The sequence below is a fragment of the Periplaneta americana genome, chromosome 13, assembly GCF_040183065.1.
Source record: "Periplaneta americana isolate PAMFEO1 chromosome 13, P.americana_PAMFEO1_priV1, whole genome shotgun sequence".
Taxonomy (NCBI): Eukaryota; Metazoa; Arthropoda; class Insecta; order Blattodea; family Blattidae; genus Periplaneta; species Periplaneta americana.
The window spans coordinates 85,692,365-85,712,147 of record NC_091129.1 but is presented as its reverse complement, the minus strand read 5'-3'; the positions used below and the strand labels follow the sequence as shown (position 1 = coordinate 85,712,147).

General features: G+C 36.3%; 1 protein-coding gene across 1 annotated transcript in view; it reads right to left on the bottom strand.

The window, feature by feature from the left end:
- Positions 1–1,060: 1,060 nt before the first annotated feature.
- Positions 1,061–19,783, bottom strand: part of LOC138711640 (uncharacterized) — a 146,618-nt gene continuing 127,895 nt past the window's right edge. Inside the window, exons 28-38 of the mRNA XM_069842771.1 lie at positions 17,945–18,104; positions 16,149–16,266; positions 14,481–14,548; positions 12,312–12,466; positions 11,187–11,327; positions 10,008–10,116; positions 7,891–8,000; positions 7,553–7,736; positions 5,270–5,356; positions 5,022–5,176; positions 1,061–1,402 (exon numbers count right to left, since the gene is read on the bottom strand). Of these exons, the coding sequence (XP_069698872.1) occupies positions 1,129–1,402; positions 5,022–5,176; positions 5,270–5,356; positions 7,553–7,736; positions 7,891–8,000; positions 10,008–10,116; positions 11,187–11,327; positions 12,312–12,466; positions 14,481–14,548; positions 16,149–16,266; positions 17,945–18,104 (1,561 nt within the window). The 3' untranslated portion in view covers positions 1,061–1,128. The remainder of the gene's footprint in view (positions 1,403–5,021; positions 5,177–5,269; positions 5,357–7,552; positions 7,737–7,890; positions 8,001–10,007; positions 10,117–11,186; positions 11,328–12,311; positions 12,467–14,480; positions 14,549–16,148; positions 16,267–17,944; positions 18,105–19,783) is intronic.

Sequence of the window (19,783 nt, the reverse complement as noted above, 5' to 3'; positions counted from 1 at the left end):
TTGTTGGTTCCCTCCAAATCATTAATACGGCAAATATCATGGCTCGATATTTTCCCCTTTAACCTATATTGTAAATTTGAGGTACAAGTTTTGCAAAAAATATTAGGGGCCCATATGTTATCCAAATCGTCTACTTTGCACCCGAAATGTAATTCCTATGAGTGTTTGGTTAATGGTGTTAATTTTCATTTTTGTTTAACTGGAACGAACTCACCACAAATATAGAAGAAACTGTCGATTTTGTTAACACACTTACGAGACTTTTGCACTTGTCCGGTATAACATAAACTATTAATTATGATTAAAACACACTTTAAAAAAATACACGTCTTACACAGAATACTAACACCACGGAAATCTCCTGGTTAATTGAAGCGATTTCATACGGCGAGCCTGTTTCTCCCTCTCCAAATGGAAACGAAAAGGGCAATAAAACAATTTCCGCTTCTGGAAGTGGTTCCGACAGGGTGGTGTATTGCAAAATATAAACTACAGTAAATGTCATTAAAGCTCACAGTGAAAGAAATACACATCTCAAGTAAAATTAGGTAAACTCAAGCGAATTAATACCGTGAACCTGTTTCACCTCTGCCAATTAGACTCGTAAAAGGACAATAAAATAATTTCCGTTTCTACAATTGGTTATAACATGATGGCCTACTTATACTAATATTGTTTTCACATAATGGGACGTCACATTTGTAAAACAAAATAGTTACACACGAAATACGTTGAATTTTTTAAATAAAAATGCATAGAAAATATATTATATTGTGCATCTCGAAAACTCGAACTGATGGAATGCTGTGCTTGTTATTTTTTAATTCAGGAGGTCGAGATTAGTAAGAATTTGTTAGTTTTATATCTGGCGGAAAATGGTTGTTGACCAGTGTTATTTGTTTCTACAATAATTTATTATTTCTTTGCGTATTCTGTACAAGAACTGAAAACTCACTTTGTGGAAGGAGAGGCTACAAGGTATAAAACTTCAGCAGTTTAAGAAGAGATATAAAATTTGATACCAAACAAAATACGTATACTAAGGTATAACAATTTCACACATTTGTTAAATGTAAATTTATTTATTAATATAACTGTGTTGTACATGCCTATCAAACAACAATATTGTCATGTAATTTGATTTTGAGAAAAGAGTGTCACTAGCTCCTTTTCTGCAGTAGCCTTGTTGCTATAGGAGAGACTCCTTTCTCTCTTCTTCATGTAGTACTTCCTCACTATGGGGGTGAAGAAGACTGGTTTCACTTTCTCAGCCTCCGGTTCTTCCGTGAGATGACTGACGATCGCTCCAACCACGAACACGATGAGTATCCCCACAGGACAGAAGTACATGAAGGACAGGTGGTACAGGACAAACACCTCATCATCGCTGGAGAACACAGGGCTGGAAAAAAATGGGCCATTATTGGACTTACAGCCGGGAAAGTAAAACCTGAGACAAACATTTGTATGCGCTGTAGACCGTAACCTCTGTAGAGGCTGTCGAAAGGAAGTAAATGTCTTTTCCTTTGCGCGTGTTTGGTAAGGTCTGACATTGTATGCTCAGTAGACCACAATGGTATCATATCCTCTATAGCAAGTGCCATCTCCTCTGCGCGTGTTTCAATCAAATATAAAATTTCCCTTTATACATCTGAACTCGATATAATGGAGTTCGTGCTGTGTTTTTTTCCATTTAAATTAATTTGGGCAAGAAATTGAAAGAGAAAATATTGCCATGCTGCAAAACATTCGATGTGTGAATTTTCACGGAATACGATATCGAAAATGTGGTGATATTTATAGTACACTTGCTCTCTGCCTGTGACGCTGTCAGTCTTTATATAGCGAAGGAGAGCGACTATTTGACGTATTTTTTTCATATTCATTATCAGAAAGCAACCTATATCGCGAATATTGCCCATGAAATTCATGATTCACTGAAACAAAAAGTGGCCAATTATTTAAATTCTAATACTTACTTCTACTTTGTAAGATATAAAAATATATAAAATATGTAAAAATAAAAAAAACAAATAGAAGCCTACGTATACAGTAATAAATATTCATAGTTCCTTACAATGTGTCAGAAAATTAAATTTTTACAACGAGTACGCAAAACCCTGTACACTTTATTGTTCAACTTTGGCAATGACAGAAAAATATAAAGTATCACAAGCCAAAACGGCATTGTTTTACATCTGTACATGAGGTTATAAAGAACGAAAAGTAGACAACATACTGTATTGAACATGAAATGCATGATTCATTTGAACAAAAACTGATAAATTATTTTAAAATCTAATACTTACTTCTGCCTTGTAAGATCGAAATATATATAAAATATGTAAAACTACAAAAATTAACTATATGTACAGATCTAATACTGCTGTCTTGGCTTGTAATATACTTCTATATTTTTCTTATAAAGAATCAGAAGTAATAACTGATGATATACCTATTCCATTGAAAATACTCATATTTAATGAGAATGTCTATATACTCGTAGTGGCAGATGAAGTGCGTATTTGAGTGGAAAAACATTCCCAGCAAATACTTATTTATACATTAAAGAATAAATAGTCGTGGGATAACCGAAAAAAAGGCTTGAGTACAGACTCCGTATTTAAAGATTGATAAAAAAATGACGATGGCCATAACTCTCTTAACTTTATCACTAAATTAGTTTTTCCACATGACCCAAATCAGAAAGCAAGTACTCTTACATCAGACACATCATTAAGATCAAAAGATTGTGTAACAGTAAGACGAGTAGTAAGGTGTTTGTAGCAGAAAAACCTGAAATATTACGAGGTAGTCTGTCCAAATTTGTACTCTTAAATTTGTTCATTAAAAACTTTTCAACTTTGCTGTGTGAATAGTGAATCTATTGTGGCATTGTACATTAATAATTAATAACTAATTTTGACGATATATATATATATATATATATATATAATTATATTTGTGTAGTTTCAGTAAACAACTTATCAATCTATATTAAGTTAATAAAGAATTAATTGTCTGTTTCATTATATTACAAAGTTATATTTCCACAATATATTTTCTACTTATTTAAAAGTCATCTTCAGGTGTAGAACACAATAAATGGCACATTGAACACGGGTGATATACAGTAAGAGAACATTTGTGCATATTATAAAATTGATTATTTGTAAAAACATTATAAAATTATGTGAATACTACTGTAGAGTCGTTCTGAGTCATTTTGGCATGCAATAAATAACATCTAATAAAACTTGTAGCTTTGACGAGTTCACGCGGTCTTCAGATTTCTAGTGAGGTCTTGAGGTTTCTTCTTGCTCGTGTCTTGGAGGGGGTGTTTTTATGATGTATCCACTCTAGTAAAGAAGAGTGTGTGTTTTGAAATTCAATTTTGTTCTTGATGTGTTCCATGTGTTTTTGTATGTCTATAAATGTTGCATTGTTCTAGTGTTTTTGGTTTTAATACGAAATTTATAGATATACAAAAACACATGCATAAGACATCGTGAAAATACTACTGAATTTCAGAACACACACCCTTTTTTACGTAACACTACTTATAATAAACACAACTCCGCCAGACACCAGTTAGAAAAAGCTGGAAGCGCAAAATTTTAATAGGAATATGAAGGTGGCACAAAACCACCGAAACTAGCCATTTGCTAAGGCAAAATATCACAACAGTTACAACAATTACAGCAAAGGTAAAAAGTTGTTGATTTAACAAATTAATAGATCTTCAGCGACACGCAAGTGTTGAAAGTGTCTAATCTATGATGAATAATCATGACGATGAATATTCTGAATAAAAGAATAACTTACGTTTGTTTGTTTATTTATTTATTTGTTTATTTATTTATTTATTATTTCCTCATTAACTATTTCTAGCACACATAATTTTTTTTTATTCTGTCTGTCGATTTCACACGCTTCCTTCTTCTGTATATTCATATTTAAAACGCTTTTATTCGTTTCTCTTCACCTCTTTGTAATGTGCGTGCATGTTTCTATCCAATACATTGTCACACTCCACACAAAGTACTTCACTAGTCTGTTCCTTAGTTATGTTTCCAGAGTTTGTAGAAGATGTTCCTTTTTCTATTCAACTCTTTCTTTACCTTTCTATCCTCCTTTTAGTTTCATGACAGTAGTTCATGTTACTGCTTATCACATGTCTCAAGTATTGAAGCTGTCCATTTGTTCCACTGTGTTATTTCGAATTCGTAAATTTACCTTCCTTAGTTTTTTTCCTATAATCAAATATGTAATTCTGTATGATTTGACATGATGTACTGCACATATAGCCTATAGTGTCATGACCTAAGACATCATGTCTAGGACTCGCGTTACGGAATTCACGTTGGTACGATTTATCACGTGGAAGAAATTTCTCATGAAATTTCGACCAGTGTATGGGACCAGTGCCTACCCAGCGCCTTGATAAATTTTGGGAACTGCGATAGGTAGAAAAATTCGGTTTCGAAAATGATCGATAACAGTTGGAAGGATATTTTTGCTGAACACCTCCGTTTTGGTTCGACGATCGTTCACATCTGCTCGTGCAGGTGAACGTGAGGCCAGCTGTCAGCTAGTCGACCTTGGATATTCATGACGAATACCTGCTTCGGATTAATACATGTAAAATTAATACTAAGTGATATGTAAGAATACATATAATGATATGATGTGATACACGTCAATAATGCTAGTGTCATATTGTGTGATGCCCTCACCTGTGGAGTAACGGTTAGCGCGTCTGGCCGCGAAACTAGGTGGCTCGGGTTCGATTCCCGGTCGGGGCAAGTGACTTGGTTGAGGGTTTTCCGGGGTTTTCCCTCAACCAAATATGAGCAAATGCTGGGTAACTTTCGGTGCTGGGCCCCGGACTCATTTCACCGGCATTATCACCTTTATCTCATTCAGACGCTAAATAACCTAAGATGTTGATAAAGCGTCATAAAATAATCTACTAAAATAAATAAAAAATATTGTGTGATATGGGTTAGCTGTTTCTTTACCTGGGCGTGGTGGTAACTGTGACGTTGTAGCCGCAGCCCTCGACGGATGTGGGCAGTAATGGCTGCTTGATCCTTCCTTCCGCCATTTCCTTCTGCGCCCCGAAAACGATCCAGCCCATGATTAGTAGGCTGCTGATACTGCCTGCTAGGGCGCCCTATGTCACAGGCACACACTGTATAGTCATCTCGTCATCAAACGTGTCTTTATGAAAACACTTTTGCTATAAAATGATGTGTTAAGTTCTTACCTTGGCGTTCCCTCTGGGGTAGGACATGCCAAACGAGAAGAGCCCGATCATGGCTCCGCCAGTGAACCCAGACAGACTCATCGACAGCTGCAGCATTAAAACAATAAATCAGTGTTTACTCACAATTGGAAAAGGAACAAACATAAAAATTATATAAGCAAAAATACATAATTATTGTCACTCTTTGTACAAGATTTAACGGTTTTTTTCCTTTCCTCACCCTCACTTGCTTGCAATCTTTGTTGTTATATTCATCTGTTTCATTCTCTTTTTCTCTTGTTTTGTCTTTATTATTTTTTCTTTCATTGCCTTTCTCAGGTCTACCTCATATACAATTTCATAAATTCTGGTTTTGACTATAGTCTTTAGATAATAGTTATTTTTCAATATAATACTTATTGAATGTCCAATTATGATTATTGTTTTATCATCTTGTTTACCGACATACTGTTCTACTTTGCCACCAATTTCTATCTCCACTCCCAAATATTAAATGTTAATCTTTCATCCCTACTTTTTCTAAGGCTTTTTTTAGTTTATTTTTTCACCTTCATTTCTCAACCGTTCATGTTGTTTCTTTTTCCATTCTTGCATTAACCGTTTGTTCAATTCTCTGCTTTACCCCTTTGTGCCTACACTTCCTTTTACTGTCATTTACACTTTTCTCCCGTTGCTTCGAATGTATCAGTCTGTCTTACACTTCCTTATATTTTTCTGTGTAATTTTCTCTTCTCTTCAGTCCTTTCTTCATAACTTCTCTTATGTTCCTTCTATTTCAATTGCATTATTTTTGTCTCAATCCCTCTGTGTATATTTTCCTCCTTCTCATGTTACTATAGCAAAAGCCACCGTTTCTGGCGCGTGAAATAAGTAATGGGAACGTTGAGAGCGAGCATCTTATCTCTACCACAGTCTGTAGGCAAGACAGCTGAGAACTGTGATTGGAAGGTTGCTGACGTCATATTTGTTTAGGAAGTGGTACCACTCTCAGCCGAAGTTGCAACACATGCCACTGACTGGACAGTGTACTCAAGGACACATCCCAGAAACGCAAAGTGTAAGTCAATGGCCAATAAGACTGACAGCTGTGATTGGCAGATTGCTGTCGTGACGTGTTGGGTGGTACCGTTCTCAGTTGCTTTGGCAACAACTGCTCACTGACTGGCATTTTACTCAGGAACACACACTAGAAACATTGGCACTGGCTGTACCCCTCATTGGTCTCTGGCATTTGGATCGAAATTAAGAGTTCTTTCATCTCTTCCGTGGCCTTCATAGATATCTACTGTATGTCTTTGAGGAGATTCATCACGAACAATCCTGTCGGTCGACATTCTTGTTTAGTCTTGACTACAATCCTTTCTTCTTATTATTATCATCATCCTTTTTCCAATATCCTATATGTCACATGCGTGACTAACATTCTTTACTTCGTATTCTACCTAGATTGATTTACCTGCTTTCTTTCTTTTCAAAGATATCATTAATTTCTTATACATTCTGTTCTGCTGTTCTGGAACTGTTGAATTCTGTTCCAATTCAATTCCTGGCAAATGCAAGCCAGAATTGATATTACTGGGCTTCTACGAAGACTATAAGAAATATTTTCTTACATTTGCTTATTCAAAGAGTGTCATCGGCACTTATCCTTATAGTCGTGCACATATGAAAGTAAGTGCACTTTATAAAATGTATCCCATTTTATATTATGTTTACGATAATATTTTTAAAAGTTGCAATGTTCTTTCATATAATTAATATAAACCTGTAATTTTGGATCCAAAGCTTTACTCTAACAGTTAGTCTATGTTGAACAGTTTTGAAATATTCGTCACCAATGAACTCAGAAATCAGGGTTCCAGAGAAAACACGTATACCATAAAACAAATAAAGAAGCTTAAAGGTTGAAACCAAGAATAAAATGTATTTCATAGTGTTCTCTGGATGCTCATCGTAGCTGGTACGTACGATTATTTAGTCCTGACATGCGCCGACATTGTGCACCTGGGTCAGGCGAGTCCATTTAGTTACGCCAAGGGGGTGTTCGAGTTAGTCAGTTGCTTGCATTCAGAGCGGTCGGATATTACGCGTGCGATAGAGCGCTGTGTTTCCAGTACAGTTTAGCTGTACTGCATTTATTTACTGACCACTCGCTCTTATCTCTACTCCGGGCTCTCCCCACTACTCCTATTACTTCCCCTCTTTCGCTGTCATGATGAAATAATCGGTCTGTACACTACTGTGCATTGCCATTTGACAGAGTGACAGTATTATAATGCGTACCTGTAAAACTGAGCCCAGTTTGTCGACCACGAGCACATTTAGCACGCAGACAGCGCCAGCTATAATGACCAGACATTTGATAATGTTGTTAGCAGTCTTGTCGGAGATCTTATTCTTCAGACAAGGTCGGATGAAGTCCTCAAAGAGTGTCGCGCTTAAGGAGTTGAGACTGCTGGACATGGTGCTAAAATGAATTAAATAGTATTATTGCGGCACAGATGTGATCCATTTAGAGAATAGAAGCTGTATCCTACGCAATATTGTAAAGTTTCATAATCTGAATACAAACATTTCAGCATACTGTGTATAAAAATGCAGTACGCCTACTGTAGAGTTACCTCAAGGATGCACTGAATATTCCTGCTACAAAAAGTCCGGGCAACCCAGGCAATGATTGGGATATATCCATGACGTAATATGGTAACAGCTGGTCTGGTCTGGATATAGCCTGCCAGGAAAAAGTAAATATCATTTTAATACTCAACAACACAAGAAAAGAAAAATTGCGACTATACATCTGTTTCCTTATGTTTTGTGTTACTACCAATGCATGTATTATTTTTTCGTGTGTATCGGTGTGTGAGTGTACTATTATTATTATTATTATTATTATTATTATTATTATTATTATTATTATTATTATTATTATTATTATTTACTTACTTACAAATGGATTTTAAGAAACCCTCAGGTTCATTGCCGCCCTCACATAAGTCCGCCATCGGTCCCTATCCTGTGCAAGATTAATCCAGTCTCTATCATAATATCCCATCTCTCTCAAATACATTTTAATATTATCCTCTCATTTGCGTCTCCGCCTCCCCAAAGGTCCTTTTCCTTCCGATTTCCCAACTAACACTCTATATACATTTCTGGATTCGCTCATACGTGCTACATGCCCTGTCCTTCTCAAACTTCTGGAGATAATGTTCTAATTATTATTATTATTATTATTATTATTATTATTATTATTATTATTAAGTTATTATTATGCCTAATCTGAGGAGTTCATTCCGCATTTTTTCCAATTTCATTATTCTCTTCATATTCAGTTATAACATTTTATTTTTATCACTTGGCAAAGAAATAGGCCTCTAATCGAAGTCATCTATATAATACATCGTCATCCAATCTTTTTACAATAAAATCAATATTTGACCTCGTTCAAAAGTTGGACTTTACATTCAGGAATATGATAGATTGGCTTCGCATGTGTGGACATTAATACCCATTACTTGTGGTATATGTAGAACATTGTGTTCATACTGATTGAACATTAAGGATATTAAATTATTTTAATTCATTTTGTGTTTATCGACAATTTTAGAATGCAATGTTTGCTATACATAGCATAGTAAATTTAACATGATTGAAAGTGTCATATTCAGTCTTCATTGCATTTCTGCACACATTTTTCACAACATATTACATTTGATATTTTAAAATATTTGATATTATTATGTACCGCCTGATGATGCTCCAAGAGGGCGAAAACGTTCGTATTTGTAATATATTCATAACAAATGTTATATAAATATATTTATAACAGTTATACTATGTAACTTGTTTTCTTTGTATATTTTGATTGTTAAGTCATTAAGATTGATAATTATAGAAGCTTGATGTAAGTACACATCTCTGTCAAGTGTTTGCCAAGATCTTTGAATGAATGAAATCAAACACGGCTTCGATGTCATCGTAAGGGAGCTCTCTTTCAAGTGTTTGACAAGATCTTTGAATGAATAAATTCGAACACGGCTTCGATGTCGTCGTAAGGGAGCTCTCTGTCAAGTGTTTGCCAAGATCTTTGAATGAATAAATTCGAACACGGCTTCGATGTCGTCGTAAGGGAGCTCTCTGTCAAGTGTTTGCCAAGATCTTTGAATGAATAAATTCGAACACGGCTTCGATGTCGTCGTAAGGGAGCTCTCTGTCAAGTGTTTGCCAAGATCTTTGAATGAATAAATTCGAACACGGCTTCGATGTCGTCGTAAGGGAGCTCTCTGTCAAGTGTTTGCCAAGATCTTTGAATGAATAAATTCGAACACGGCTTCGATGTCGTCGTAAGGGAGCTCTCTGTCAAGTGTTTGCCAAGATCTTTGAATGAATAAATTCGAACACGCCTTCGATGTCGTCGTAAGGGAGCTCTCTGTCAAGTGTTTGCCAAGATCTTTGAATGAATAAATTCGAACACGGCTTCGATGTCGTCGTAAGGGAGCTCTCTGTCAAGTGTTTACCAAGATCTTTGAATGAATGAATTCGAACACGGCTTCGATGTCGTCGTAAGGGAGCTCTCTGTCAAGTGTTTGCCAAGATATTTGAATGAATGAATTCGAACACAGCTTCGATGTCATCGTAAGGGAGCTCTCTGTCAAGTGTTTGCCACCCTTCAAAATTAATTAAATGTAGCAGTGCAAGAGGCCTAATCCACGATCGCTAAAGATAGTTATATTACCTTAGTAGATATCGGATCGCAGTCGTAGTAACGTGCATAAATTAGAAGCCCTGTGAGACAGCTAATTGTTGTGACGAACATCACTTCTAGACAGAATATGAAGAGAGACCTGCAATCAAAGAGTTATACCAACATTAATACCAAATAATTTTGAACGAGAACTACATCTTCTATCTCACTCTGTAAGGGGGATAATTTGGGAATGGACTGTGACATAAAAATGAAACCCCCCAATTTTCACTCCTTGTATTACAATTGCTCTCCTTGTCTTTCTCTTACTCCTCTTGTCTTTTTCTTGCTCTTCTTGTATTCCCATTGTTATCCTTATCTTTCTATTAAATATGGCTTGGAAAAGTTGGTAAACGTGACTGGGAATTTTAAAATTTCTTGTAAAAACAGATTCCGCTCTAAGACAAATTTAAGAGCTAAAATGTGTACCTTATAGGCTTAAGTTGAAAAATTTCGTACTTTTTTTACTTTAATATCGCTACGTTGAAACAGACAAAATTCATGATTTTCTATTTAAAATCTGCTAAAAAATTTCCATCTATTTTTATCTTCGTTTCACGTCTAGGTTGTGAGCAAAAAATATATTGCACAGTTTAAATAGTTAATTTTTTGTGAACAACATTTCGTATAATACACTCATTCTGCATATATTTCTGTTCATTAAACCAGGCATTTAAAAAAGCTTCAGTATCGCGAGAAAATGCTCTTAAGACAATTGATCTAATCCTGTAAGATTGACTCGTCCTTCACTAAGGGTAGTAACTATTCCTGTCTCCCGGTCGGGGCAAGTTACCTGGTTGAGGTTTTTCCAGGGTTTTCCCTCAACCCTACACGAGCAAATGCTGGGTAACTTTCGGTGCTGGACCCCGGACTCATTTCACCGGCATTATCACCTTCATTTCATTCAGACGCTAAATAACCTAGATGTTGATACAGCGTCGTAAAACAATCCAATAAAATAAAGAAAATAAAAACTATTCCTGTCTAAGTCTAGTGTGGGGTGAGGAATTTTACATCTTGAGACAAATGTTGCGACGAAAATTATAAGAAATTCTATTCGTAATAATTTTATTAAATTCTTCAAATTCTACTAATTTCATCAACTTTTCATCTCAAGCAAAAAATGAAATATAAAAGACATATTATTCTCAGAAGTATGTCTGCACTCACGTGCGCGCCTTGGAGTACGTCGGCAGAGCCATAAACTTTTGCACCATGGACTGGCTAACCGCCACTCCACCAAGCCAGCCGAAGGATTTGCCTATCACCACGGTCCAGAATGTCATTCTCTTGAACGGGCTCACACTCATCCTGCGAACAAAATTAAAAGCAAGGTTGCCACAATCACTGGATATACTCGTACGTATGTACGAAATAGGAAATTAAATATGCATATATACAGTGAAACTTCCCTTAATGGACACTTCCCAATAGTGGACTCCTCTCAATTGCGGACATTTTAAAATTCCCCTGCAAAATAACACTGGCCCTTATGATAAAATTCTTCCAAATAGCGGACATTCTCAATAACGGACGCGGACACTGAAATGTATCTCCCAACAACAATTAGAAGTTTCAAATAACGGACAACGTGAAAGAAAAAAAAATATAGAAAAATACGCTTGTAAATTAAACGGAATTCTAACGGAATTCTTTGCAACAATCATTATCGTGCATTTGAACGTTCTTGTACTATATTGGAGGTAAGCAGCACAGTTGTTAGCTGTGATACTGTACGTGAGCGGTCCGTACTTTCTTAGTTTGTGAAGTTGAGTGTTCGGAAGTACAGCCACATTAAAAATGTCACAAAAACGTAAACGTTTGTCAGTAAAAGAGGAAGTGGATATTGTAAAGCATAGTGAGAAGGAGAAATTAAGTGTTCGTGAGCTGGCCACATATAGAAACTGAGATAGGTATCCAAAATTCACAATAAACAGTCAATAATTCTAGATTTCTTTGTGCAAAGTGAGGTGGTAGAGTTACTAATGTTTATTTCATTTACAAAACAATTACTGGTACGATTTCTCTCTGGATGAATACTGTAACAATCTCACTGTCTACTGTACTGTACTGTAAAATATAGTGTTGAATACGTATGAGAAATTTTAATGTACTGTATACATACTAACGATTTTCTAAATAGCGGACACTTCTCAATAACGGACATTTAATTTTTCTCCGGCGGTGTCCCCTATTGGGAAGTTACACTGTATATATGCCCGTAAGTATACACATTCAAGTCAGATAATTTCATTGATTGAATAACTTCGACAATAATGCTGCATTCTAACTCACTCGAAAATTCTTATTCTCCCTCCAAGTTGACTCCTTTCCCATAAAACTCCGAATCCACCGAGCTGATTGACTCCGAGAATTATGACTACTATATTCGCCACAACCATGACCACTCCCTGCAGCAAGTCAGTCCATACCACTGCCTTAATGCCGCCCTGCGAAGTACATCACACAGAAAGCAGAAGCCTCAACATTTAAATACTATTCAAACTGAAGGTATTACACAGTCTAGTATATACAGTCACGAAGCTCAATACGTAGTAAATATGCATCCATATGTAGTTGCTAACTACTAGGATCGCTACTATCGCCTCATCACAGACAATGCGAAATAGTACCGGCACAGTCTTTTATTCCTAGTACCCTCAACAACTCAAGCTTCGTGACTGTTATATACTATGTTACCTTATAGCATACAAAGCTTACAGGTATAGCTCCCTGTAAAGCGGACTTGGATAATTTGAAATCTGGTTTTCAGATTTGTGTAATAGACGTTACTGTCCGTTATCCGTTAACAAATAAACAAACATTTCAGCCACACAGAAAGTGTGCACTCAATGCAGGATTCTGACATTCTGTCAACTTGAGGTAAGTGGATATAGCCTAAGGGGAATAATTGAGCCGGGTTGTCGTAGAGTTCCTGAGTAGCTCAGTCGGTAGAGCGTTGGTGCGATCAGCCAAAGTTGCTGGGTCCGATATCCGGCCCAGGAACAATAATTTTGTCTTGACAGTATTGAAGGTATTACCTTATCTGTGCATAGAATCCGATGCTTCATTTATTGTGCTTCCAATATATGGTTGTCGATAGACGTCTTTAAAAATCAATTTAATAATCAGGTAAGATGAGCTTGGGTAACGATGGTGACTGAATTATTAGGGCAAGTGTAAGGCAGGATTGATTAATACAACAGATTTCTGCAATTAAGTCGGACATTAATGCATTATCCATAACAGAGCTGAAGAAATTTTAATATCAAATAACGTTTATTTCTGAGGATAGAATAAATTGAAAGCGTGTGACAAGTTTAGGCTTAAAAATTTCGAAAGTAATTACCCTTATCCCTTAATGGGTAGCCAACCTAATAGATAGGTAAAAAAGTAAATAAAAAAGTTTCCTATCTATATAATTTGTTTTATTCTCTCATAATGATTACAATTTTATTACTCTTTCAACAATTACATGCAACAATTTTCTGCTCCTTCAATGCTTTTAGGAGCGTATTGTTTTAAGATATGAAAGATGGTTCGATACATATTGGGAGTAAAATACATAATATAGCACAAGCTTCCAGAATCTGCAAACAAATATTACCTACCTTTAATCGTTTTGTAACTATTGGCCAGTTAATTGGTATTAATATTCAAACGGCGTTGAATGTAACGTCGTAGATGACGTAAGGAAGCTACAAGGTGACTACTAACAGCAAAGAAGAAATATGAGAATATATGCAAGAATATCTAAAAATAAATACGGAATAAAATGCCGTTGCATTCAAAGCTATCGCAGAAACTACTTAACGGTATTTTTATTCAATTCTTAGCATGACAAAACATCTCATTGAAGTTAATGAATAAATATAGTGCACATGGACGTGTATTCATCTAGTGTACCAACAAATTTATATATACAATATACATTATGAAGTAAAAATAAAGTGCTAAAATATGAAGCATTGAAATAAATATGATTTGTTCTGCTTTAATTTTAGTCTGAAATACTCCTGAATATTTAAACTGCCACGCATTGTAGGCTTACAAGTAGTATAATAGGTTTGTTAGACCAAGCTAAGTTTTCTGAAGGTGATGAAATAGGAAACCTAAGACTAAAGCCACCGCATACAAAGAACCGACTTCTGACAGTTCTGTAACGTATATGTTTAACGCCATTCTACTCTCTGCCTACTTGAAAAGTCATTAGAAATTGCATTCGTCAATCGTCATGCCGTTGTCGAAAGACAAGTGAACACGTTGCCACTTACGTCCTTCTCCCATTTGTCATTGTAAACACTGAATCGTTTAAAAATAATGCTTGTCCACTGTCTACGAAATACTATTAACTGCAACGCAACGCTCTCTTTCTGTACCGTCCATGTGCTTCACTATAGCCATTAGAAATCGCTTCTTTCGCTACCACAACTGTAAATTTTAATATTTTATGTGTGCACTCACAAGCATTGTGTAGAATATACAGATGACTGAAATTGTTAGGGTGATGACATGAATGTTGACACCGGTAACTGAAAAAAAAAAATGTTAAAACAAACATCAGTAGATGAAATTCCATAACACTTATATCAATTATAATCTGTCATAACACTTTTACAGCGGACGTAAACATAGATAAGCAGCATGTAGCAAGCTCATTTCATTCTGTAGTGCCACAATGATAACTTTATATAGGCCTACTTCGGCAATACAGTAATTCTGTCTACAGTAAGACTAATTATTATAAGATTATAAAATAATTTCATTATTTATTTTCTGTCAAATTTGGGTCACTTCTGTTGAGTAACATACACATGGTATTCTAGAAATTCCTAGTAAAAAGAAGATACAATCATACCTTAGATACAATAAAGTTGGATTCATGTTATTGTTATTTACACATTTAGAAAGAAAACTCAAAACATTTTGTTTACAATTTAGTACAATTCGAGATGAGTGCCATTTGTAGTGCGGACTACATTCACGCGAAAGAAAAATCTTCTGTCACACGCTCGAGAACATTTCTGGTGTCACCATTTTTATCGGCGACTTAAATCTGCTGTTGTCTGGCTTTATGGTAGATAAGTTACAATTGTAGCTGCGTATATGCAAGGGTTGTAGACGGGGGATTTCGGTACAGTACGATTATTTAGTCCTGACAGTCGCCGGCAATGTGCGCCTGACTCAGGGAGTCCATTAAGTTACGCCAGGGGATGTTCAGGTTAGTCTGTCGCATGCAGTCAGAGCGATCGGATGTTATGCATGCGTTCTAGCGTTGTGTTTCCAGTACAGAGTACAGTTAAGCTGTACTTCATTCCTTTACCAACCGCTCGCCCTTATCTCTACTCCGGAACTCTCCCCACTACTCCTATTAATTCCCCTGTTTCGCGTCGCTGAGTTGTGAGGACTAAATAATCTGTCTCTATATTCGTCTGTGTTCCGTTTGCTTCGAGTAAAGAAAGCATGCACCATATCGATATCATCCTGGGTGATACGATTTTTCTTTTTTTTTTTTTCACTTTGACATAGAACACTACCTCTCTCTCGAAATTGCTCGTCCCAGTGTAGGGTGTTGTCCCGTGTCAGAGGAGTTCTGCCTCGTTCCATCTGAATACGACATTACATCAGTCTGACCAACTGCATATGAGCTAGCCATGAAATGCACTGACCCTTCTTCTGTACGATCTACATCCCCAGATGTGGATTAAATTTCAATAAAAGCAAGACTCTCACTAACAGAGTCATAAATCGCAACATTCTTTCCCTCGCGGAAGGAAATCCACATGCTCATACCACGCTTCGACTACATTCAATAAAATCTTTTCAGTTCCTCTTTTTAAAGCTGTAAACATCGACACAACAAACGCAGTAGTTTCTGAGATATGACTTTTAGGTTCTTCTCGGACACCAGATATTGTATTGACAGTGTTAGTTTTTGATTCTGATTAGAGTAAAGGTAGATGATAATAAAGGCTTGGAAGATTGGAGCACATTCTTGTACCCACACGTCTCCAGAGTGGGTATCTTTTATCAGTTTTCAACGAAAAAAAGATTTTATTCCATGAAAAATGAAAAGTCTCTTATTTAACTCATACTATTCCTGTAAAAATGCAAATTACATCTTGCACTTACCTTGTCCCAACGCCAAAGCCGGTACATATACAACAATGGGGATGTAAAGAAGAAGACTGATAGTCCAGATTAGAGAAGCCATGATACGAACATGGCGGTTGAAACGAAGTTGCAGGTACTGAAACAAGTGAAACAAGGCATACATATACAGAGGTATAGAGTGAGGCAGTAGTCGTGGTTATAGGAATATTGTTTTTTCTTTCAGATTAATGGCAAATTGAAAAAGCGAAATTGGCAGTATTGGGATGATACTACCAATTGAATAGATCTGTATAAAATGCGCGAAAGTTAGTAGTTTGGTGCGACATATGGTAAATTACAGTTTTCCTTCATGACAGGTAATCTCACTGCTGAAAGATACACGGAATGTTTGAAGACAGTTATTTCCCGACGTGTTTCATCTAGACGATGCCCCAACCCATTACGACCACCAAGTTCATTTGTTGTTACACGAACAATTTCCAGGCAGGTGGATAGGTCGTTGAAGTCCTATTGAATGACCATGACGGTCGCCAGTCATAACACACTTAGATTTTTTACTTGTGCTGACACTTAAAGACCATCATGCACACTGAGAAAATTAACAGCATGGAGACCTAAAATAAAGGATCACAAAAGCCACGTCACATAATATCATACCCACCAAACTCACACATGTTTTACGCAACTGGGAACATCGAATTGAGACGTGTATTCCAGCAGATGTTTCTCTTATTGAAGATATAAGTTACTGTAACTGTTACATGTAACATGACTTCTGTCTCTGTAGAGGCAAGTGACGTAGCTTCTTCTCTCACTACTTAATAAATTGGTTATTAATGAGGTATAAAAAGTAAATAAATATGTAGCTAAGTACCAGCGAAATAAAATAAGAGAGAGAAAAGGAAGAATCAGAATCTTGAAGCCTTTCGGACGGAACGAAATATGTTGAATTATGGAGAAAGAATGGAAGAGACAAAGAAGGATCATAAAAGAAGACATTTTGAAGTGAAACGGTGAAGAAGAAGGAGAAAGGAAGAATGCGAGAAGGGAATAATGAAAGTGTGGAATGAGGAATAGAAGGCAAAATTAGAGGAATGGATAATTTAAGAACCTTCGAAGAAAATTAGACAAGATAGAAAGGAAGAAAAAGAAAGAATTGTTATTAGGGAAGGAGGGCTGTATAAAAGTGAGAAGAATGATTAGAAAGGGGAGAAGAGCAGGAAAGGATTAAATAAAAGCAATAGAAAGACGAAATTAAATAAGACATAAAAGAAGTAAAATAAAAATACTATAATATGTTATATAACACAGAAAAAGAAACAGAATTAGAACATACACTCTTTGACACTGAAATTGGTCATTGTTCAGGGACTAAATACCACCTCGGAATATATCATTGTGTGCGCTGCTTTTACACGCGTGCATTTTACGCAGGAGGACTAGAAGTCCGATCTTTGAAACGAGAAGAAAGAGTTCTATCGCTAAGCCATAAAGGCTTCGTAGGGAAAATGTCGTTTTGTGACATACAGATACTTCTCTGCCACGACTTGATTTCATCCTAGGACCTCGATGCTTAATGTTTCCCCATCTGAATTTCGCGTTAACCTGAACGACATTTAAATTCATGATATAGGAGAGCGACCATTTTCCGTGTCAAAGGGTATACATTGAAATACTGCTGGGGACATGCAAATAAGTGTGAAAGGAAAAGAAAAAAAAATTCTGCAGATTCATAGGCCAATTGCCACTTGAAAAAGATCGCGAATACAATAATATGCTTAATTTGTTTAATTTGGGCATGAATATATACCTACCTCGTACGTAGATGTGACCTGCAATTCGTAGAACACGGGCAAGAATAAAAAGTTAGTCATGAGGCCTACGAACACGATGGAAATAGAAACCAGCCAGTATAGTGTTCCGTAGAGATAGACCTCTGTGGGAGAGCCCATCATCATAATTCCAGACAGGAAACTGAGGAAGATAGTACATTTTTAGCACATCACAGAAGAATACATGGGTCAACAGAAACGAAGAAGTCCACAAAATATTGTGGGTGTATTTTAATGCGGTTTTAAAGCATTTAAAATTTATCACAATAAAGAAATCTGAAACCCAAACAGAAGCCTAATTCCAATTGGGCCTTTGGACAACTCTAATCTGTAGGACTATGCCAAGTAACAGTACCTGTCCTTCATGACAGAATTCTACATGTACTGGTGGTTTCATTTGTGTGGATGATTTTTAGTTAATTTATTTGAACAGTTGACTTCATTTTTCTAATGTTCGTTTAGTTATATTGTTGACTCATTTGGTTCGTTCGTTACTTTGGATTGGTTGATTTGGTTGGTTTAATTAGCTGGTTTGGTTTACCGTTCGGTTTGGTTGATACAGTTGGTTAATTGTGTTGATATGATTGGCCTTATATATATTCTTTGTTGTTTAGTCAACTATCCGAAGGCAGGTTTCAAACTCGTTAGTGACATCAATAAGGCATCACTCCTGATAGAACTATGCCAGGATTTAACGGAGTAGGGTGGCCAGTTCTTTTTCCCCTCCACTGCATACACCAGTGACTAGTTCATAATATTATACTGTCAGACTTCAGATGTATACAAACAAATTGTTTGACACAAATCTTCAAGTGATATGTACTGCCTGATAATAGGTGTAGAGACCCGGAGACATAATTCAGGTGACCCAATTTTGTTTCTGAGTGTGTACATATCCGCCAGAACCCCAGTTACAGGTCATATTTTCGTGGTTTCCTTATATTTCCTCCGATTTTATTGGTATAGTTGGTTTGGTTTAATGGTTTTGGTGCGATTGGTTGGTTAATTGATTTTGCTTTGTTTGGTTTTTCGGTTGGTATGAGCTCTACGTTTTCACAATTAACGTTTCTCGATAATATGAGCGATTTTCTTTCTTGAATCAGATGTCCAATTGTTGAATCTACAGGGTTAATGGTAGAGCGAACTTGTTTCCACCAGTCAAGACAAATATTCAGCCAGTCATTAGTTTGGATTTTAAAATTATAAAAACAATTTAGGTCTTAGTGAATTTCCTAGATTTGTGTGAGCAAGAGTTGATTTCTAACTCATGTCAAGCTTGTGGTTGTAAATCATTTGCACCCAGTTCTCTTTGGCACTGTTCCCGAACTCTACCAGCAAAACTTCAGCTGGTGTTCTTGGAAAGATTCTAAATACATCGAGAAGAGGAAGAAACTTCGGAGGATTATTCAGGAGTAATATTTACGTCGGAAATTAGGAACACCCATACACAGTTCTATGTCGTTTGTCGTTCCTGCCAGTGTGCATTTGCTGTTGAGTCTGAAAGATTTCTTAGATGTCTGTGATACGCTACTTTACATGCTGTCGCCAAGCTGTTTTAGTTGCTAACATACAAATAACATTACAGAGAAGTTCTTCTCGTGCTACTAGATATTGCACCACTAGTAATAAGAAGGCGTAACTATGTAGTTTGAGCTTGACAGACGCCAGCATATTTTGTCATTTGTATTACAAATCGTAAAGAAAAAATGGATTGTTGAAGAAAGTTTTGTTCGTGAGTGGTAACTATCACTCTGACGGCGGGAATGAGCAAGGAGTGAAAAGGGATACTCTTTTGCTGTTTAAATTGTGCATTTTATGGTC